We start from the raw sequence: 15853 nt of genomic DNA, 5'->3' as shown, positions 1-15853 counted from the left end.
ACAAAGCATATCCAGATGAGCTGAATTCTACTTTATTGTAAGGTTACTTTATCAGAATCTTTCAAGTCTGAAAGTATATTTCTCCCCATTGTTTTTGTAGTCCAAGATATTAGGGCGAGTCCTTTCTGAGATGTTTGCTACACCTCAAGTCCAGCTGCCTCTTATCTGACTGTTATCTACTGTATGGCTCTTCCTCCTGTCTACCAAAGTCATTCCCACATACCATTTACTTGATACAGGAAAATAGCACAAAGTGTCTTTCAAACTTGATCAACTAACTTGCCCACCTACTAGCTACCGTATTTTTCAGACTATAAGACACACCTAGATTTAGAGGATGAAAACAAGAAAAAAAAGTTTTGGGCCTCTGCGCGTCCCATTTTCGGCCTCCCCTCACCCCAGAAGCACTTTGCAGGCAAGACTTCCATGCATCCCCGTTTGGCAAAAACGGGCTCGGTTTTGGCTTGCAGAGTGCTTCTGGGGGCCGGGAAGGGCAAAAACGGGAAACAAGGGGGGCTCGGAAGGCCAAAAAGGGGGCGTTTTTGGCAAAAACGGGACTTGGGGAGGGTTGGGGAGGCAAAAAACAGGCCCTTATTCAGTCTATAAGATGCACAGACATTTCCACCTACTTTTTTGGTGGGAAAAAAGTGTTTGTTATAGTCTGAAAAATACGGTAAGTTTTATCACATTGAACTACTGCATGCAGCATGAGAAAGAGTTCAGTCTTGCACACTGCCACTGTCCTATCTGGTCAGATGACCATGAAGAATGTGGAAGGCTCTACTTTTATTTTTGTTGAATGTAGCTTCTTGGGCTTAAACATAACTGTGATTATTTTTCATAAGCCTATTTCGCTTCCCATGGTTTGATATTGGCTTATTTTGTTGTGAGATAAGAGAAAATGCAGAAACATTAGAGCCTTGTGCGTATTACAATTATTTAGCATGATAGCCGACAGCCACTTCGGACCGTGATGCAAACTAATTATAGCACCTTCCGTCGCTAGGTTAAAACTTCCATTCATAGTTACTCTTTGTGTTAGCTGAAATCGATGGGAATTGGGGATGCATTATTATTCCAAGAATCCAGATTCATAAGTGCATAGCATTACAGAAAGTGTAGTGCTCAAAATAAAGTGTTGTTTAAAACACACTACAGGTAGCTCAAAATTTCTGTTGCTAAGTTAGACATTTGTTAAATAGATTTTGCCCCATTTTACAACCTTCCTTGCCAAAGTTGTTAAGAGAATCTGGCTTCCCCATTGACTTTGCTTGTCAAAAGGTCAGATAAGGTGATCGCATGACCTGGGACACTGCAATCATCCTAAATATGAGTCAATTGCTAAACGGCTGAATTTCGATCATGTCACCATGGAGCTGCTGCAACCCTTGTAAGTGTGAAAAACAGTTGTAAGTCACTTTTTTCAGTCACTAAACAAACTGTTGTAAGTCGAGGACTACCTGAATTCCAATTAACCATAGACCTTGCCTTAGTGATGAGGTTGAGAACAAACATCGTGTCAAATTATTAAATCTGATGCCAGATTTTAAAACCTTTTGGTTGCATTTTTATTTTATAGTGTTCAGAAATCGAAATATTTAAATCCCAGTTTTTTTAAAAAAAAATGCTTATCTTGGGGAAATCTTTTAAGCTCATTCAAAGTCCTCAATCTAATAACTGGACTGTTCCCAATTATTCTGATTACTAACTATAGGTAAGAAAAACCTTGCTATTTTAATACTCTGGCCAATCTAATTCCTGTACTACCTAATCAGAAATCTCTAAAAGTTTGAAGTAAAATGTTAGCGCCCTGAAAATAGCTTCCTTATTCACTGGAATCCAATGGCTACTAGAATCATCTTCAAGTAATGATTAATTTAATTAAAAATGACAAAAAATAAAATTACCTATAAATACTTGGCCTTCACCTTCTTGGACAAGTAAGCCATTAGCATCTTTGACTTCAACTGTTATTCCAGATAATGGTGTTCCCAGTGGTACAGCAGCATCAAATCTGAAAAAGGATGTGGTGAGCAGGCAGAAGGAAGAGAGATGTAAAACAAGGACAGACAATAAGTATAGAACCAGTGACGTGCAGTCAGGGGAGGCAGGGGAGGCAGAGCCTCACCGCTCTCATCATGAAAAGAAAAAAGAGAAAAAAAAATTCTCCCCTTTTCTCTTTCATCTCTTTCTTGTGCATGCAAGCAAAATACCCCAGGATCACGGTGGCGGGGACAGCAACTCCATCCGCTGTGCTGCGGAGAAGAGCCACGCTGTGCTCCTCAGCGCTAGCCTCAGATCAACGCGAGCCGCGGTCCCCTTCATGTATGCTCAGGAAGAAGGGGAATGGGACCGCGTGTGCAGGAGGCTCCTCAGTGCCAGCCTCAGATCAGCGCGAGCCGTGGTCCCCTTCATGTTGGCTCAGGGAGGAGGGGAATGGGACCGTGTGTGCAGGAGGCTCCTCAGCACTAGCCTCAGATCAGCATGAGCCGCGGTCCCCTTCCCCTGCACACGCGGTCCCTTTCCCCTCCTTCCTGAGCCAACATGAAGGGGACTGCGGCTCACGCTGATCTGAGGCTGGCGCTGAGGAGCTTCTAGTACGTGCGGCCCCATTCCCCTCCTTCCTGAGCCAACATGAAGGGGACCACGGCTCGCACTGATCTGAGGCTAGCGCTGAGGAGCACAGTGTGGCTCTTCTCCGCAGCGCAGTGGAAGGAGTTGCTGTCCCCGCCACCGTGATCCTGTGGTATTTTGCTTGCACGCTTGCAAAGATCAAAGTTGTCACAGTCCTCCCTTCATGATGATCATTTGATGACGTCACCAGCCTCACCAACCATAAACCTCACCACACGTCACTGTATAGAACTAATTTCTTCCTTCAGAAAAAGAATAAAGCCACTATCCAAATTATTAACAATTATTAATTAGATTTTTTTAATAAAGTGAAATCACTGCCAACAGTTACATGTTTTATCCACAAGTCAAATTTACAGAATCTAGATCAGTCACTTGTAATGTGTACTTTAAGTGCATAAAACATTTTGACTTTAAAAGACTGATTTGAGTTCAAGTATTCTGAGTTTGGAATGAATTATCTGGCTCATGCCCCCATTGCAACTAGAACTAGAGTCGACAGAGATCAAGGGGGTAGTTTTGTTGGCTTCGGAGGAAAACGGGGAAGAGCAGACCCATGTCAGGCCAGGGGTTTTCAGGATTGGGATGGCTTGTAGGCAAGGAGGAAGGGGGGCAGGATGACCAAGAGAGGCTAAGCAGTGAAACTGAGCTCAGGCGATGAGCAAGGACGACCCGCTTCTGATCCTTGAGCAAGGAGTGTGGAGAGAAGGCGAGAACAGCGCAGACTTAGCCGACTACTTGGGAGAAGAGCACCATGCCTCTCTTCACAAGGCACACCTGGGAACTGAGGCTTAAGGAGATGCTGTGGGGAGGGGTATTTGTTGGAAACTAACGCTGAATTCTTGGAGTGTTGAGTGCCAACGTTTAAACTTTCCTGTATTTCTTGCTGGATTTCTGGATTATTTGTCATGCTCCCTTGCTTCCTGGACTCTTCAACTTGCCCTGCTGGATTTCTTGCTGTGCAGCCGTGGTGCTCACACCGTTGGGCTGGACTATTTGCAGCCAGAGACTGCTTGAGATGTGTGAGTGTGTGTGTGTGTGTGTGTGTGTGTGAGAGAGAGAGAGAGAGAGAGAGAGAGAGAGAGAGAGAGAGAGAGAGAGAGAGAGAGAGAGAGAGAGAGAGAGAGAGAGAGAGAGAGAGAGAGAGAGAGAGAGAGAGAGAGAGAGAGAGAGAGAGAGATAGATAGATAGATAGATAGATAGATAGATAGATAGATATCACTTTGTTCTGGGACTTGCCAGAACTTGCTTGGGGAAATTTGGAGCAATAAAGGGGTGGTTTGAACTGTCAGCTGCCTGTGTTATCTCTGTGCTGTGCCCGGGGTCATCACAAAGTCTGAACTCAAAATGTTTCTGGAACGGATAAAACAACCCCTTTCACATTTGAAACACTCCCAACTCAAAATCCCCACAGCACTGAGCCTTATCAAGTCCACAATAGGGCAGCAAAAATTGAACATTTTCCTACCGACGATCCATGTCAAAAGCCTCCTCAGGAATCCTGTAACATGTGGCCCAACATGAAACTTCTGTAATGCCATAAATATTAAAGAGTTGAGTTTTGTTTCCGTTTACTTTCCAGCTTCTCAACACGCTAAGCGCAGGGCAGGCTTCTCCACCAAGGGCTAAGATTCTCAGGGAGGTATCCACACTCAAAACGGTTGATCTAATATGTTCAACTCCAAATCTCTTCAAAAGGGTGGGTGTAGCCTGAAGAAAGCAAGATTTAAGGTTATGACAAGTAGTCCTCGACTTTACAACGGTTTGTATAGTGTCTGCTCAAAATTACATCATCTGAAAAAAGAGACTTACAACCGTTTTTCACGCTCACAACAGCATTGCAGCATTCCCAATGCAATCCTCGGCTGCAACAATAGAGGGATAGAATCAAAATCATGAGAAGTATTGGTACCACTTTATAAAGATTTATTAAGACCCCACTTGGAATACTCCATCCAGTTTTGGTCATCACAATATAAAGAAAAAGATGTTGAGATTCTCAAAAAGAGTCAGAGAAGAGAGACAAAGATGATTAGGGGTCTGGAGACTGAACCATTGAAGAAAGGTTGAAAGAATTGGGTATGTTTAGTCTACTCAAAAGCAGGACTAGGGGAGACATGATAGCAGTGTTTCAATACTAAGGAGAAATTTCCTAACTGTGAGAAGAGTTCATCACTGGAATGGCTGGCCTTCAGAAGTTGTATGTGCTCCAGATTTTTAAGAAGAGACTGGACAGCAAATTGTCTGAAATAGGACAAGGTCTCTTGCTCTAGCAGGGGGTTGGACTAGAAGACCTCCAAGGTCCCTTCCAACTCTTGTTATTCTATGAAATAGTTTTCAATCTGAGACACTCCTGAGCAGAAACTCTGGAACTAGCCATTGCTTATCTCCTGTCATTTGAGTCAATACTAAACGTGGCTTATTCAATAATGGTTATGTTAGTAAGAAGTTTCTAGGAGAAAACACCGTCATTTGAGGCTTAACCTCATCTATTCCAGAAATGTTCCAAATCTGAAATACTTATATACTATATTAATATGGGTGAAACAGCACTGGAGCACTTCTGATGAAGTTGGAAGAAGACTGATTTGGGAACAAGGTGCTACATATATTGACACTATTTTTTAATTCCTACAGAATGCATATGAAAGCTTTGGGCTATTCATCTGTCTGTCTGTCTGTCTGTCTGTATATATATATACATGTTCCAGTATAGCTCTGGAATGTCTCAAGAAATTTCAACCAAACTTGGTACACAGATAACTTATTCTCCGGAAACAAATACTGTGAGTCTAAGACACCCCTAACACCCCTTGGGGTGTGTGTTCTGCTAAGATACAACCTGTTGTGCTTTAAAATGAATTCTACTGTACTGCCGTAAAATGGATTCTACTGTACAGCACAGTAGAGTTGCCATGGTAACGGCTTCACAGTACTCCACAAGGGGGCTCCCTCTGGTAAGGGGAAAATCCAACATTAGAAATTACATTTGGTCCAGGATTACTTTTGAGGATAAATGTATGGATTAGGATGAATAAATATCCGGGCAACACCAGGTTATCAGCTATCTGCAATATAAATGGCCTTGGTAAGATTTCTCCTTACTCAAGCAAATAAGACAAGTGAATAGTTTAATTAACTCTCCAAACAACAAGTTACTTACCTGTAATATGGTCACTCTGTGCTGCTGGAAGAGAGCCCTGGATAACCGCTGTGGCCTCATTTTAATTGCTGTGGGTAGTATAAGCAGACATGCCCCACTCGCCAGACTAATGAACAGGTCAATGACTGATGGATCAAAAGTCAAAGGAGAGGCCATAAACACCAAGTCATCTGGGGTAATTTGAAAAATCTCTCTAAAATAAGGAAAAAATACATCTCTGAGAAATTAGATTTAGATGGAACTTCAAGCAGTTTTGCATTTCTTGCAACACTGATCACACATATGCCAAATTAATCAGTCAGACTCTTTCTCCCACTAATACAAGTTATAAATGCTCCAATTCCACCTCTAATTCAGGTCAGCATTACATAAACTGTATGCCCTGAATGTCTGGGGTCTAAGCAGCCCTTCCAAAATTTGGAGAAGTATAATGAGGTCAACCCAGAATGAGATTCATTTCCAACAAACATTATAGCTTTCCACATTTCTTTTTTAATCTAAGGGCGAAATACTTGCAAACCAAGATCAATGAGCTTATGTCAGATCTATTCCAATTATATTGAAAGCCAAAAACTGGAAATCCAACACAATTTATGCTATTGTTGTTCTTTTTGTTAACCCTTCCTTCTTATCAAAATATATTATCATCATCTTCATTTAATGACCCCACGATCCCTTGCAGGGTGGAGTCTGGATAACTGAATGGAGCTATCAGAGCGTTTTAATGGCCGGATGCCCTTCCTGTCACCAATGCAGAGTTTTGTTCAGCAGATACTGTATTTTTCGGAGTATAAGACACATTTTTTTCCCTCAAAAAAGAGGCTGAAAATCTGGGTGCGTCTTATACACTGAATACAGCACTTTTTGCCTACTGAAACTCTGCCCCCTTCACCAAATAGCCATGCATAGCTTGTAGGAGGCTTTCAGAGAGCTCCTGGGGGCTGGGGAGGGCAGAAATGAGCAAAAACCAGGCCCCAGGAGCATTCTATAAGTTTCCTAATGCCCTTTTTTGACAAAAAATGTGCCAGTTTTTGTGAAAAACGGGCCATTTGTTGTTGGTCCCCCCCCCCCCCCCCCGAACACTCTATAAGCCTCCTAAAGGTTATTCATGCCCTTTTTGGGGAAAAAATGGGCCCGTTTTCACAAGAAATGGACCATTTTGGGAGGTATGAAGAGTGCAAAAACTTTTTTTAAAAAAAATTGCCTCTTCAAAACCTTGGTGCGTCTTATACTCCGGTGCGTCTTATACTCCAAAAAATACGGTAAATTCTCATTGTGCCCAGAAAGAGAAATATGTGCCTCTACCTAGGATCGAACTCACAGCCTCCCAATTGTGAGGCAAAACCTCCACTTTTAGGCCATGGTGCCACTCCTCTTATCAAAATATATGACTGTATATATGGAAAAACTTACCTAAGATGAAGGATATTTGGTACGATGCATTTATGAGGCACCCTCACAATTTTGGGGAGCCCTGTTGTTCCAGATGTGTGCAAAATATATGCCAGGGAATGTTTCTCTCTGACATTCAACAAATCTTTGGGTGGTCTAACATCATGTTGCTGTTCTTGAAAGACACTTTTGACCACAGAACTTTCGCTATCTGCATTTTCATATTTGGTCAACGGAACACCACTCTGCCTTTGGAAAAGAATTAAACCAATTCTCTGCCTTTGAAGAGAATTTTGGCTGTACAAGTGTCCATAGGTAATTGTGAATTTCTGGAAAGAAAAGGGGACACTTATTCTAATAGAACTTTCGTACGTTTACTTCTCTGTGTCTAAAGTCACACCAAATAAAGTCAAACAAAATAAATTTAGAGCAGCTAAATAATCAGATGCCTTTCAAGGGAATATGGCTTTAAAAAAAAAACAACAACCCAAAGTGACTCTGCAACAAAGGCAAAAGCTTGGTGGTTATTTTGTAGGGCTGCAAGATTTGTGCTGCAAAAATCCAAATGACAATTAATGAAAAATGGAGAACATGGAACAACGAAAGGGCCTCAAACAGCACACCAAGACTGTAGAAGTGTCAGTATTTAATCAAACTCATGTGCCCAATATTTCAAGAGAAATGCTGGACAAGAATTGGAATTGAAATTAATATTCTGGGAGAAACATTAACAATCTCAGTCTTCTGCTCCATATTAAAAAAAAACATCTATCAACTAATGCAAATACTGGCCAAATACTGGCCACAGTCAAAGACATTATTTTTTTAGGCTCAACGTTCACCGAGATCTTTCTATTTGGGAGAAGACTATGATATATCAAGATATTAATATTAAATATACCGATTTTATATATGTCAAATTGGGGACAGAGCACCCTGGAGAAAAATCTCATCCCTGTGTCCTGGATGCCTTTGAACTGCAGTGCTGGAGAAAAGATATGAATAAACTCTGAGCTGTAAGAACAATTGATCAAGAATCAAGATCACGTGAAGTGTTAATACCACTTTATAATGCCATGGTAAGGCCACACTTGGAATCCTGCATTCAGTTCTGGTCGCCACGATATAAAAAAGATGTGGAGACTCTAGAAAGAGTGCAGAGAAGAGCAACAAAGATGATTAGGGGACTGGAGACTAAAACATATGAGGAACGGTTGCAGGAACTGAGTATGTTTAGTTTAAGAGAAAGAAGGACTAGGGGAGACATGATAGCATTGTTCCAATATCTCAGGGGTTGCCACAAAGAAGAGGGAGTCAAACTATTCTCCAAGGCACCTGAGGGTAGAACAAGAAGCAATGGGTGGAAACTAATCAAGGAGAGAAGCAACTAAGAACTGAGGAGAAATTTCCTGACAGTTAGAACAATTAATCAGTGGAACAGAAGTTGCCTCCAGAAGTTGTGAATGTCCCAACACTGGAAGTCTTTAAGAAGATGTTAGATAGCCATTTGTCTGGAACGGTATAGGGTTTCCTGCCTAGGCAGTGGGTTGGACTAGAAGACCTCCAAGGTCCCTTCCAACTCTACTATTGTATTGTATTGAGTATTAGATGAAATAAAAACAGACTGCTCAGTATTTCAAACCAGTTGGTTTAAGACAGAGAACGAATTGGGACAAGGTTGCATTCTCTCCTCTTTCTTATTCAACCTGTATGGAGAAATGATCATGAGGAAGAGATCTTGAAGAATCAAAAGTTGAGGTAAAGATCAGTGGAAGAAACATCAACAATCTTTGAAATGCTGACAATACAACTCTCCTCTCAGGGACCAAAGAAGGCCTGGAACGTCTGATCAAGAAAATCAAAATGAGATTGTTGATTTCTTTCTGAACATCAAAAAAAGACCAAGCTCATGACCACCACAAGGAATGGAGACATCAAAAGGGAAATTGATGGTGAAGGGACAGAATGTGTGGGAAAAATTCATTTTCCTAGGATCGCAGATAGCTCAAAGTAGTGAAGGCAGCACAGAAATAATATATCAGATTGCACTGAGTTCCACAGCAATGAGCATGAGCTGAGTATTGAAAAGCAAGTACATCAGACTGGAAACCAAACGTAAGTTAGTTCACTCTATTGTGTTTCCCGTAGCTACCTTTGGTTGCGAACGCTGGACTTTAAAAAAAATAAGACAGAAAGAAAATCAATCTGTTGGGGCTGGAGAAGACTCCTGCGTATTCCTTGGGCAGCAAAGCTGATTAACAAGCAAGTATTGGAGCGTTGAATTTGTATTGTTTTCTATTGGACGTGATGGCTTAGTGGCTAAGATGCTGAGCTTGTCAATCAGAAAGATCGGCAGTTCGGCGGTTTGAATCCCTAGCACCGCATAAAGGAGTGAACTCCCGTTACTTGTCTTTGCTTCTGCCAACCTAACAGTTCGAAAGCAGGTAAAAATGCAAGTAGAAAAATAGGGAACGACTTTGGTGGGAAGATAACAGCATTCGGTGCGCCTTCGGCGTTTAGTCATGCCGGCCACATGACCACCGAGACATCTTCGGACAGCGCTGGCTCTTCGGCTTAGAAACGGAGATGAACACCGCCCCCTAGAGTCGGTAACAATTAGCACATATATGCGAGGGGAACCTTTATCTTTATTGGAGCACATAACACTAAAAAGATGTTAAAGCTAGAAGGCAAAATTACAAAACTAAGTCTCACTTACTTTGGCCATGTCATGCGGGGGAATTCACTGGAGAAAGCAATAAAGTTTGGAAGAATTAGAGGTAAAAGCAGCAGTAATATAAGTCATAAGGTTGTAATTCTAGGACTACCGTACCTAATAGTACCTTGGTACTCAATATTTAGTAGTTCTGGGATGCGCAATGAGTACCAAAAATGATGAATACCAACCAATTTTTCCCGCATAAGCAATAATGTTATGAGTCACAAGGCAGCCAACACTGACAGATCCTAGCTTGTGCAATGAATACTATACCAAACAAACAATGGTACTGGGACAAAATGTTTTCATCAAAATGAATTCAGTACCAAATTCGATGAGTTTCAAAGCAATTGAGTACCAAGGCACCACTGGATATAATTACTTAAAATTCTATGGGTTTTGTTGTTGTTAGTTGCGAAGTCGTGTCCGACCCATCGTGACCCCATGGACAATGTTCCTCCAGGCCTTCCTGTCCTCTACCATCCTCTGGAGTCATTTAAGCTCCCGCCTACTGCTTCAGTGACTCCATCTAGCCACCTCATTCTCCGTTGTCCCCTTCTTCTTTTGCCCTCCATCTTTGCCAGCATTAGGCTCTTCTCCAGTGAGTCCTTCCTTCTGATTAGATGGCCAAAGTATTTGAGTTTCCTCTTCAAGATCTGGCCTTCTAAAGAGCAGTCAGGGTTGATCTCCTCTAGGACTGACCGGTTTGATCACCTTGCAGTCCAAGGGACTCGCAGGAATCTTCTCCAGCACCAGAGTTCAAAGGCCTCCATTCTTTGGCACTCAAACTTTCTTATGGTCCAACTTTCACACCCATGGGTTTACTTCATTGTAAACATAAAACTAACTTAGGTAGAAGGTTTGCATAATTCTATTTACATTTTAAATATGCCAATTAAAATAAAAACGGGAAGTGTTGAACTTACATCAACTTTATCTTCTTCAACAAGAACGTATTGGAAACCACATGTCTTCATGAAGGAAATAGAGAGGCTGGGCAAGGCATCTGGATCAATGGGAGAATACGCAGCAGGTACCTGCAGAAGTCTAGCAAAATGAAGCACGCTACTGTATTCTTACAAATTTACAGAGGGTCCTTACAAACCATAGAGAAGGCTCTCTATGGTTTTCCATATACTTTTATATTTCACAGCCGGTGTGGGGAACTATGGCCCTTTGATGGCGTGGACTTCAACTCCCAGAACTCCTGGGAATTTTCATGCTGGGCTCAGGAATTTTGGGGGTTGAATCCATAAGTCATAAAAGGACCATAGTTCTCCACCTCTGTTTTACCGGATATTGGATACAATTAATATATGAGTGCAGCCTAACTACATAATTTCCTATAGTGAAATGCCAAGGTTTTAAAAATAAAAGGGATTTATTTCTATATGTCTTACTCCATCTAGTGGCTCAAGTTGTTGAAGCAAAAAAGTTAGATTCCACACATATTTATGCCAGTATCTTGTATCCTATTAAAAATTAATACATTACTACCATGTTTCCCTGAAAATAAGACCTTTTTACCCCCCCCCCTCCCGAAGGACTTGGCCCAGTGGTGGGTTCTGGATCCCGTTGCAACCGGTATGGTTGCAATGGGGCCTGGCTTACACCATATGAATGCATGCAGCACACGCACACATGCGCGAGTGCACATGCATCCTTACCTCTTGTGACGCCTCCATGATGCTCCAGCTGCATTGCACAGGCGCTGTGCGCAGGTGCCGAAAAGCTGAAATACAGGTAAGGAGCTCGGGCGAGTGGGCCCTACAGAACACTGTACCGAAACGGTACCCGGGCAGGCACTGGTACGCCCATACAGGGGCGTACTGCCTGCAACCCACCACTGGCTTGGCCTTATTATCACAGGGGCTTATTATTTTGGGAGTACATGAGGTGGCGAGCATGGGACTGGATGTCACATTGTCGCCGTAACATCCCCTCCCTATTCTTCATGCCGGCAGAACGGCTGGCCAGCACTGCCCTGATGTGTCCTGCTGCCGCCGGCTCATGGAGCAGAACTCTGCAAGGCTTGTTGTGCTATTGCACACACGAACTGTAACACTGCCGCGAGCTTCACCATACCGGCACAGCTGGCATGCATCTGCTCACGCCAGTATGTCAAACCTCGTGGCAGTGCTGCCGTTCGCGCATGCAACGGTACAAGAAGCCTTGGAGAGTCCTACTCCACGAGGCAGCAGTGCAACAAGTCTCACAAAGACTCATTTTTGACATTTATGGCTGGTGGCAGGTGGGGCAGACAAGAAGCACGTCTTACCTTTCCAGCTCCATCGCGTTCCTTGCCGTTGTGTCCAGGGAAACACATTGTAAAAAAACTTCTCGCAAGTTCAAACAAACTTCTCGAACTCGCGAGATTTTCTTACGTGTTTCCCTGGACACAACGGCGCTGAATGCGACAGAGCTCCCAGTGTCCAGTAAGATGCATGTCTCATGCTGGGGCACAATTTGGGGGGTGGCAGGCGGGGTGGGGGATGGGGTGGGGTGGGCCACAAGACATTCATCTTACTAGACAATGACAGTTCCATTGTGTCTCTCAGCCGGTCTGTGTAGGGAAACACCTTGCATGGTAAAGAAAAAACTTCTCGTGAGTTCAAGAAGTTGTTAATTGCTCGTATTTGCAATAAGTTTTTCTTTACCATGCAAATGTTTCCCTGAACAGACCAGCCAAGAGATGCGAGGGAGCTGCCAGTGTCTGGTAAGACGTGTGTCTCGTGCTGGGCGCAATTTGGGGGTGGGGTGGAGCGGGGCATGGGGTGGGGCAGGCCAGGCCTCGAGACACATGGGAAGTTCTGCCATGCCTGGCGAGGGGAGAGAAGAAATGGCAAGGGGAGCACTGTCTCCACCTGCCACCCCCTATAAAAAGATGGCAGAAATGAGTCTTTGTGAGACTCAAAACAAATGAGAAAGAATGGGGAGAGAGAAAGGAAAGAAAGAAAAAGAAAGCAAGGGAAAGTGAGAGGAAAAAGAGAAACAGAAATGAGAGGGAGGGAGGGAAGAGATCCATTTCCCCCCCACAGGGAAACCACAATTGCAAACCCTGCACCCACAGGAAGGGAAACCACAATGCCAAATCCAAACCACAATACCTCCAGGGTTTTGGATTAATGGATTTAATGATCTAAAATGACTTTTATTTTGATCCCCAGACAAGAGGGGAGAATGGGGCAAGAGAAAGGAAAGGGGGAGGGAGAGAGAGGGAGGGAGGGAGGGAGGGAGGGAGGGAGGGAGGGAGAGGAAAAAGAGAAACAGAAATGAGAGGGAGGGAGGGGAGGGAAAGAGAGACCCATTTGCAACACACAGGGAAATCACAATTGCAAACCTTGAACCCACACACAGGGAAACCACAATACTCATGTATGGTACAACAATCAATTTATTCAAACTCAACAATATTTTCAAACTCAACAATTTATTCCAATATGGTAGCCATGTCATCTTCTTCTATAACATCATCAAAACTGTCCACATCCTGAATTGCATTCTGTGTTTCTTGCGAGTCCAATTTGTCCAACACCATTGGTCCCAATCGCTCATGCTTAGCAATAGCGGTCTCCTTAAAGGAGTACCTCCTGTCCATGTAGCCTGCTCTTATTGCATTGGCAACACAATCGTCACTAATTTTGTCCCACGCATTTTTAACCCAATTCGCAAGGTCTGGCAGGCCGGGCTTCACAAAATTCCCTTGTTGGTTTCTTATCATTCGATTTATTTGGAGATGGAGGTGTTCCCTAAAAGCCTTATTAATACCGATATCCAATGTCTGCAGGTAGCCAGTCATTCCTGGAGGAATTATTATTTGATCGATCCCGCGTTGTGCAAGAAACCTTTTCATGTCCTTGGCACAGTGAGTGCTGGCGGAATCCCACAACACCATGCCTCTTTGACCACCCCTCCCAACAAGTGGGAACATTAGCTCCACCCACTTCCTGATGGCTGCTTGGCTGCACCAGGCCTTTTCGGTTTCCAGGGTGTAAATCCCTGAAACCATTTCGATTTTGTTCTTCTTTCCCTTGTTTATCAATAGCGGTGTGACTTTGGTTCCATCCATCCGAATAGCCAATATGCACATCAGACGTGCGCTTTCGTATCCCGTGGAGGGAATATAAACGGACGTGGCACCCCTCTGGTCAATGGGGGTTTGAGCCCCTTGGCCCATGAAGACGGCTGCTTCATCCATAGCGATAATGTTCGATAGCTGGTACTTGGCAAAGTCAATCCCATCCACAGACGACTTGAATGCAAGGGCCCGTTTGACAAGCTCGCCATCTTCCAGCTTGAACAGTGAGGTGGATCTCCTCAGAGACAGTTCATGTCGCTGAAGGAAGCTATCCAGCCAGTGGGTAGAGGCTTTGAATTGTTCCCGGGGAATTTGTAATTGTGGCGCCATTTCAAGGGCAAATGCTTGAATATCAGCCCTGCGTACAACCAAAGCCTTTGCTCTCCTGTCAGCGATCCATTCAGAGATGCCGTCTTCAAGTTCAGGAAATAACGGTTGCCGACCTGATCCACACTTGCGCTTCTTGCCATTCCCCTCCTGCACCTGTTGGCGGAGGTTGTCGTACTCTACTCTCCATTTTCGGACCATACGGAGATCCAACATCTTCTCTTTGCAGAACGCTGCCAGATTCTTGCCCTGAGAATCCTCCACGATTCTTTTCTTGAATTCCACGGAGTAGCTCTTTCTTTTTGAACTCATCTTGTCTGGGGGTCAAAATAAAAGCCGTTTTAGATCATTAAATCCAGTATTCCAAAACCCCGGGGGTGTGGTGGTTGGGTTTTGGCATTGTGGTTTCGCTGTGTGTGGGTTCAGGGTTTGTGATTGTGGTTTCCCTGTGCGTAGCAAATGGGTCTCTCTTTGCCTCCCTCCCTCTCATTTCTGTTTCTCTCTCTTTTTCCTCTCCCTTCCTTTCTTTTTCCTTCTTTCCTTTCTCAAGCCCCATTCTCCCCTCTTGTCTGGGGGTAAAAATAAAAGTCATTTTAGATCATTAAATTCATTAATCCAAAACTCTGGTGGTGTTGTGGTTGGGATTTGGCACTGTGGTTTCCCGGTTTGTGGGAAATGGATCTCTTTCCCTCCCTCTCTTTTCTATTTCTCTCTCTTTTTTCCTCTCACTCTCCCTTGCTTTCTTTTTCTTTCTTTCCTTTCCTCCCATTCTCCCTCTCGTTTCTGTTTCTCTCTCTTTCGCTCCCACTTTTTCTTTTTCTTTCTTTTCTTTTCTGTCTCCCCATTTTTTCTCACTTTTGCAGTGGTAGGTACCAGTAAGGAGGGGGTGCGAGGCGCGATGGGTGCTCTTTTTGCGGTGGACGCTCTTTTTGCGCGACCATCAGCATTACCGGTAAGGAGGTGGTGTGTGGGCGCTCTTTTTGCGGCAGGCACTCTTTTTGCTGTGGTCGCTCTTTTTCCATGGCCATCAGCGTTACCGATGAGGGGGCGCGAGGCACAGCATGCACTTTTTGCACGGCCATCAACGTTACTGGTAAAGAGTGGGGCGCGAGGCACAGCAGATGCTTTTTTTGCTGCAGCCGCTCTTTTGTGCGTCCATCAGCGTTATTGGTAAGGAGTGGGGCGCGAGGCGCGGCAGGCGGTCTTTTTGTGGCAAGTGCTCTTTTTGCTGCGGCCACTTTTTTCGCGGCCATCAGCATTACTGTTAGGTACGGTAATGGCATGTGGGGTGCATGGGGAATGTCTCCCCCCCTTCCCCGCCCGCCCCATCTTGTTTGTGCGGAAAGCAATTAGAGAAAATGGCGGAGACTGGCTGCGCATGCGTTTTAGTTGGGGGGGATAATTTTCGAAGGGGGGCTTATTTTAGCGCATGCGCTGAAAAGCCCAATTGGGCTTAGTATCATGACATGTCTTATTTTCGGGGAAACACGGTAAAATTGTAGGACACAAATTAAATGGGACATATTATACAAATAAACAC

At 43.9% G+C, this 15853-nt stretch overlaps 1 protein-coding gene across 4 annotated transcripts in view; it reads right to left on the bottom strand.

Moving 5' to 3' along the window:
• The window catches only part of AASDH (aminoadipate-semialdehyde dehydrogenase), a 41502-nt gene that overhangs the window by 21425 nt on the left and 4224 nt on the right, over positions 1 to 15853 (bottom strand). For all 4 annotated transcript variants that reach the window (XM_081958904.1, XM_081958901.1, XM_081958903.1 and 1 more), the window contains 5 exons: positions 10835 to 10955; positions 7211 to 7518; positions 5798 to 5990; positions 4103 to 4344; positions 1908 to 2014 (listed from right to left, as the gene is read on the bottom strand). In XM_081958904.1, the coding sequence (XP_081815030.1) occupies positions 1908 to 2014; positions 4103 to 4344; positions 5798 to 5990; positions 7211 to 7518; positions 10835 to 10955 (971 nt within the window). The remainder of the gene's footprint in view (positions 1 to 1907; positions 2015 to 4102; positions 4345 to 5797; positions 5991 to 7210; positions 7519 to 10834; positions 10956 to 15853) is intronic.

The sequence above is a fragment of the Natrix helvetica genome (assembly GCF_964273705.1).
Source record: "Natrix helvetica genome assembly, chromosome: 7".
NCBI classification, from domain to species: Eukaryota; Metazoa; Chordata; class Lepidosauria; order Squamata; family Natricidae; genus Natrix; species Natrix helvetica.
This window is presented reverse-complemented; position numbering and strand designations above follow the sequence as displayed.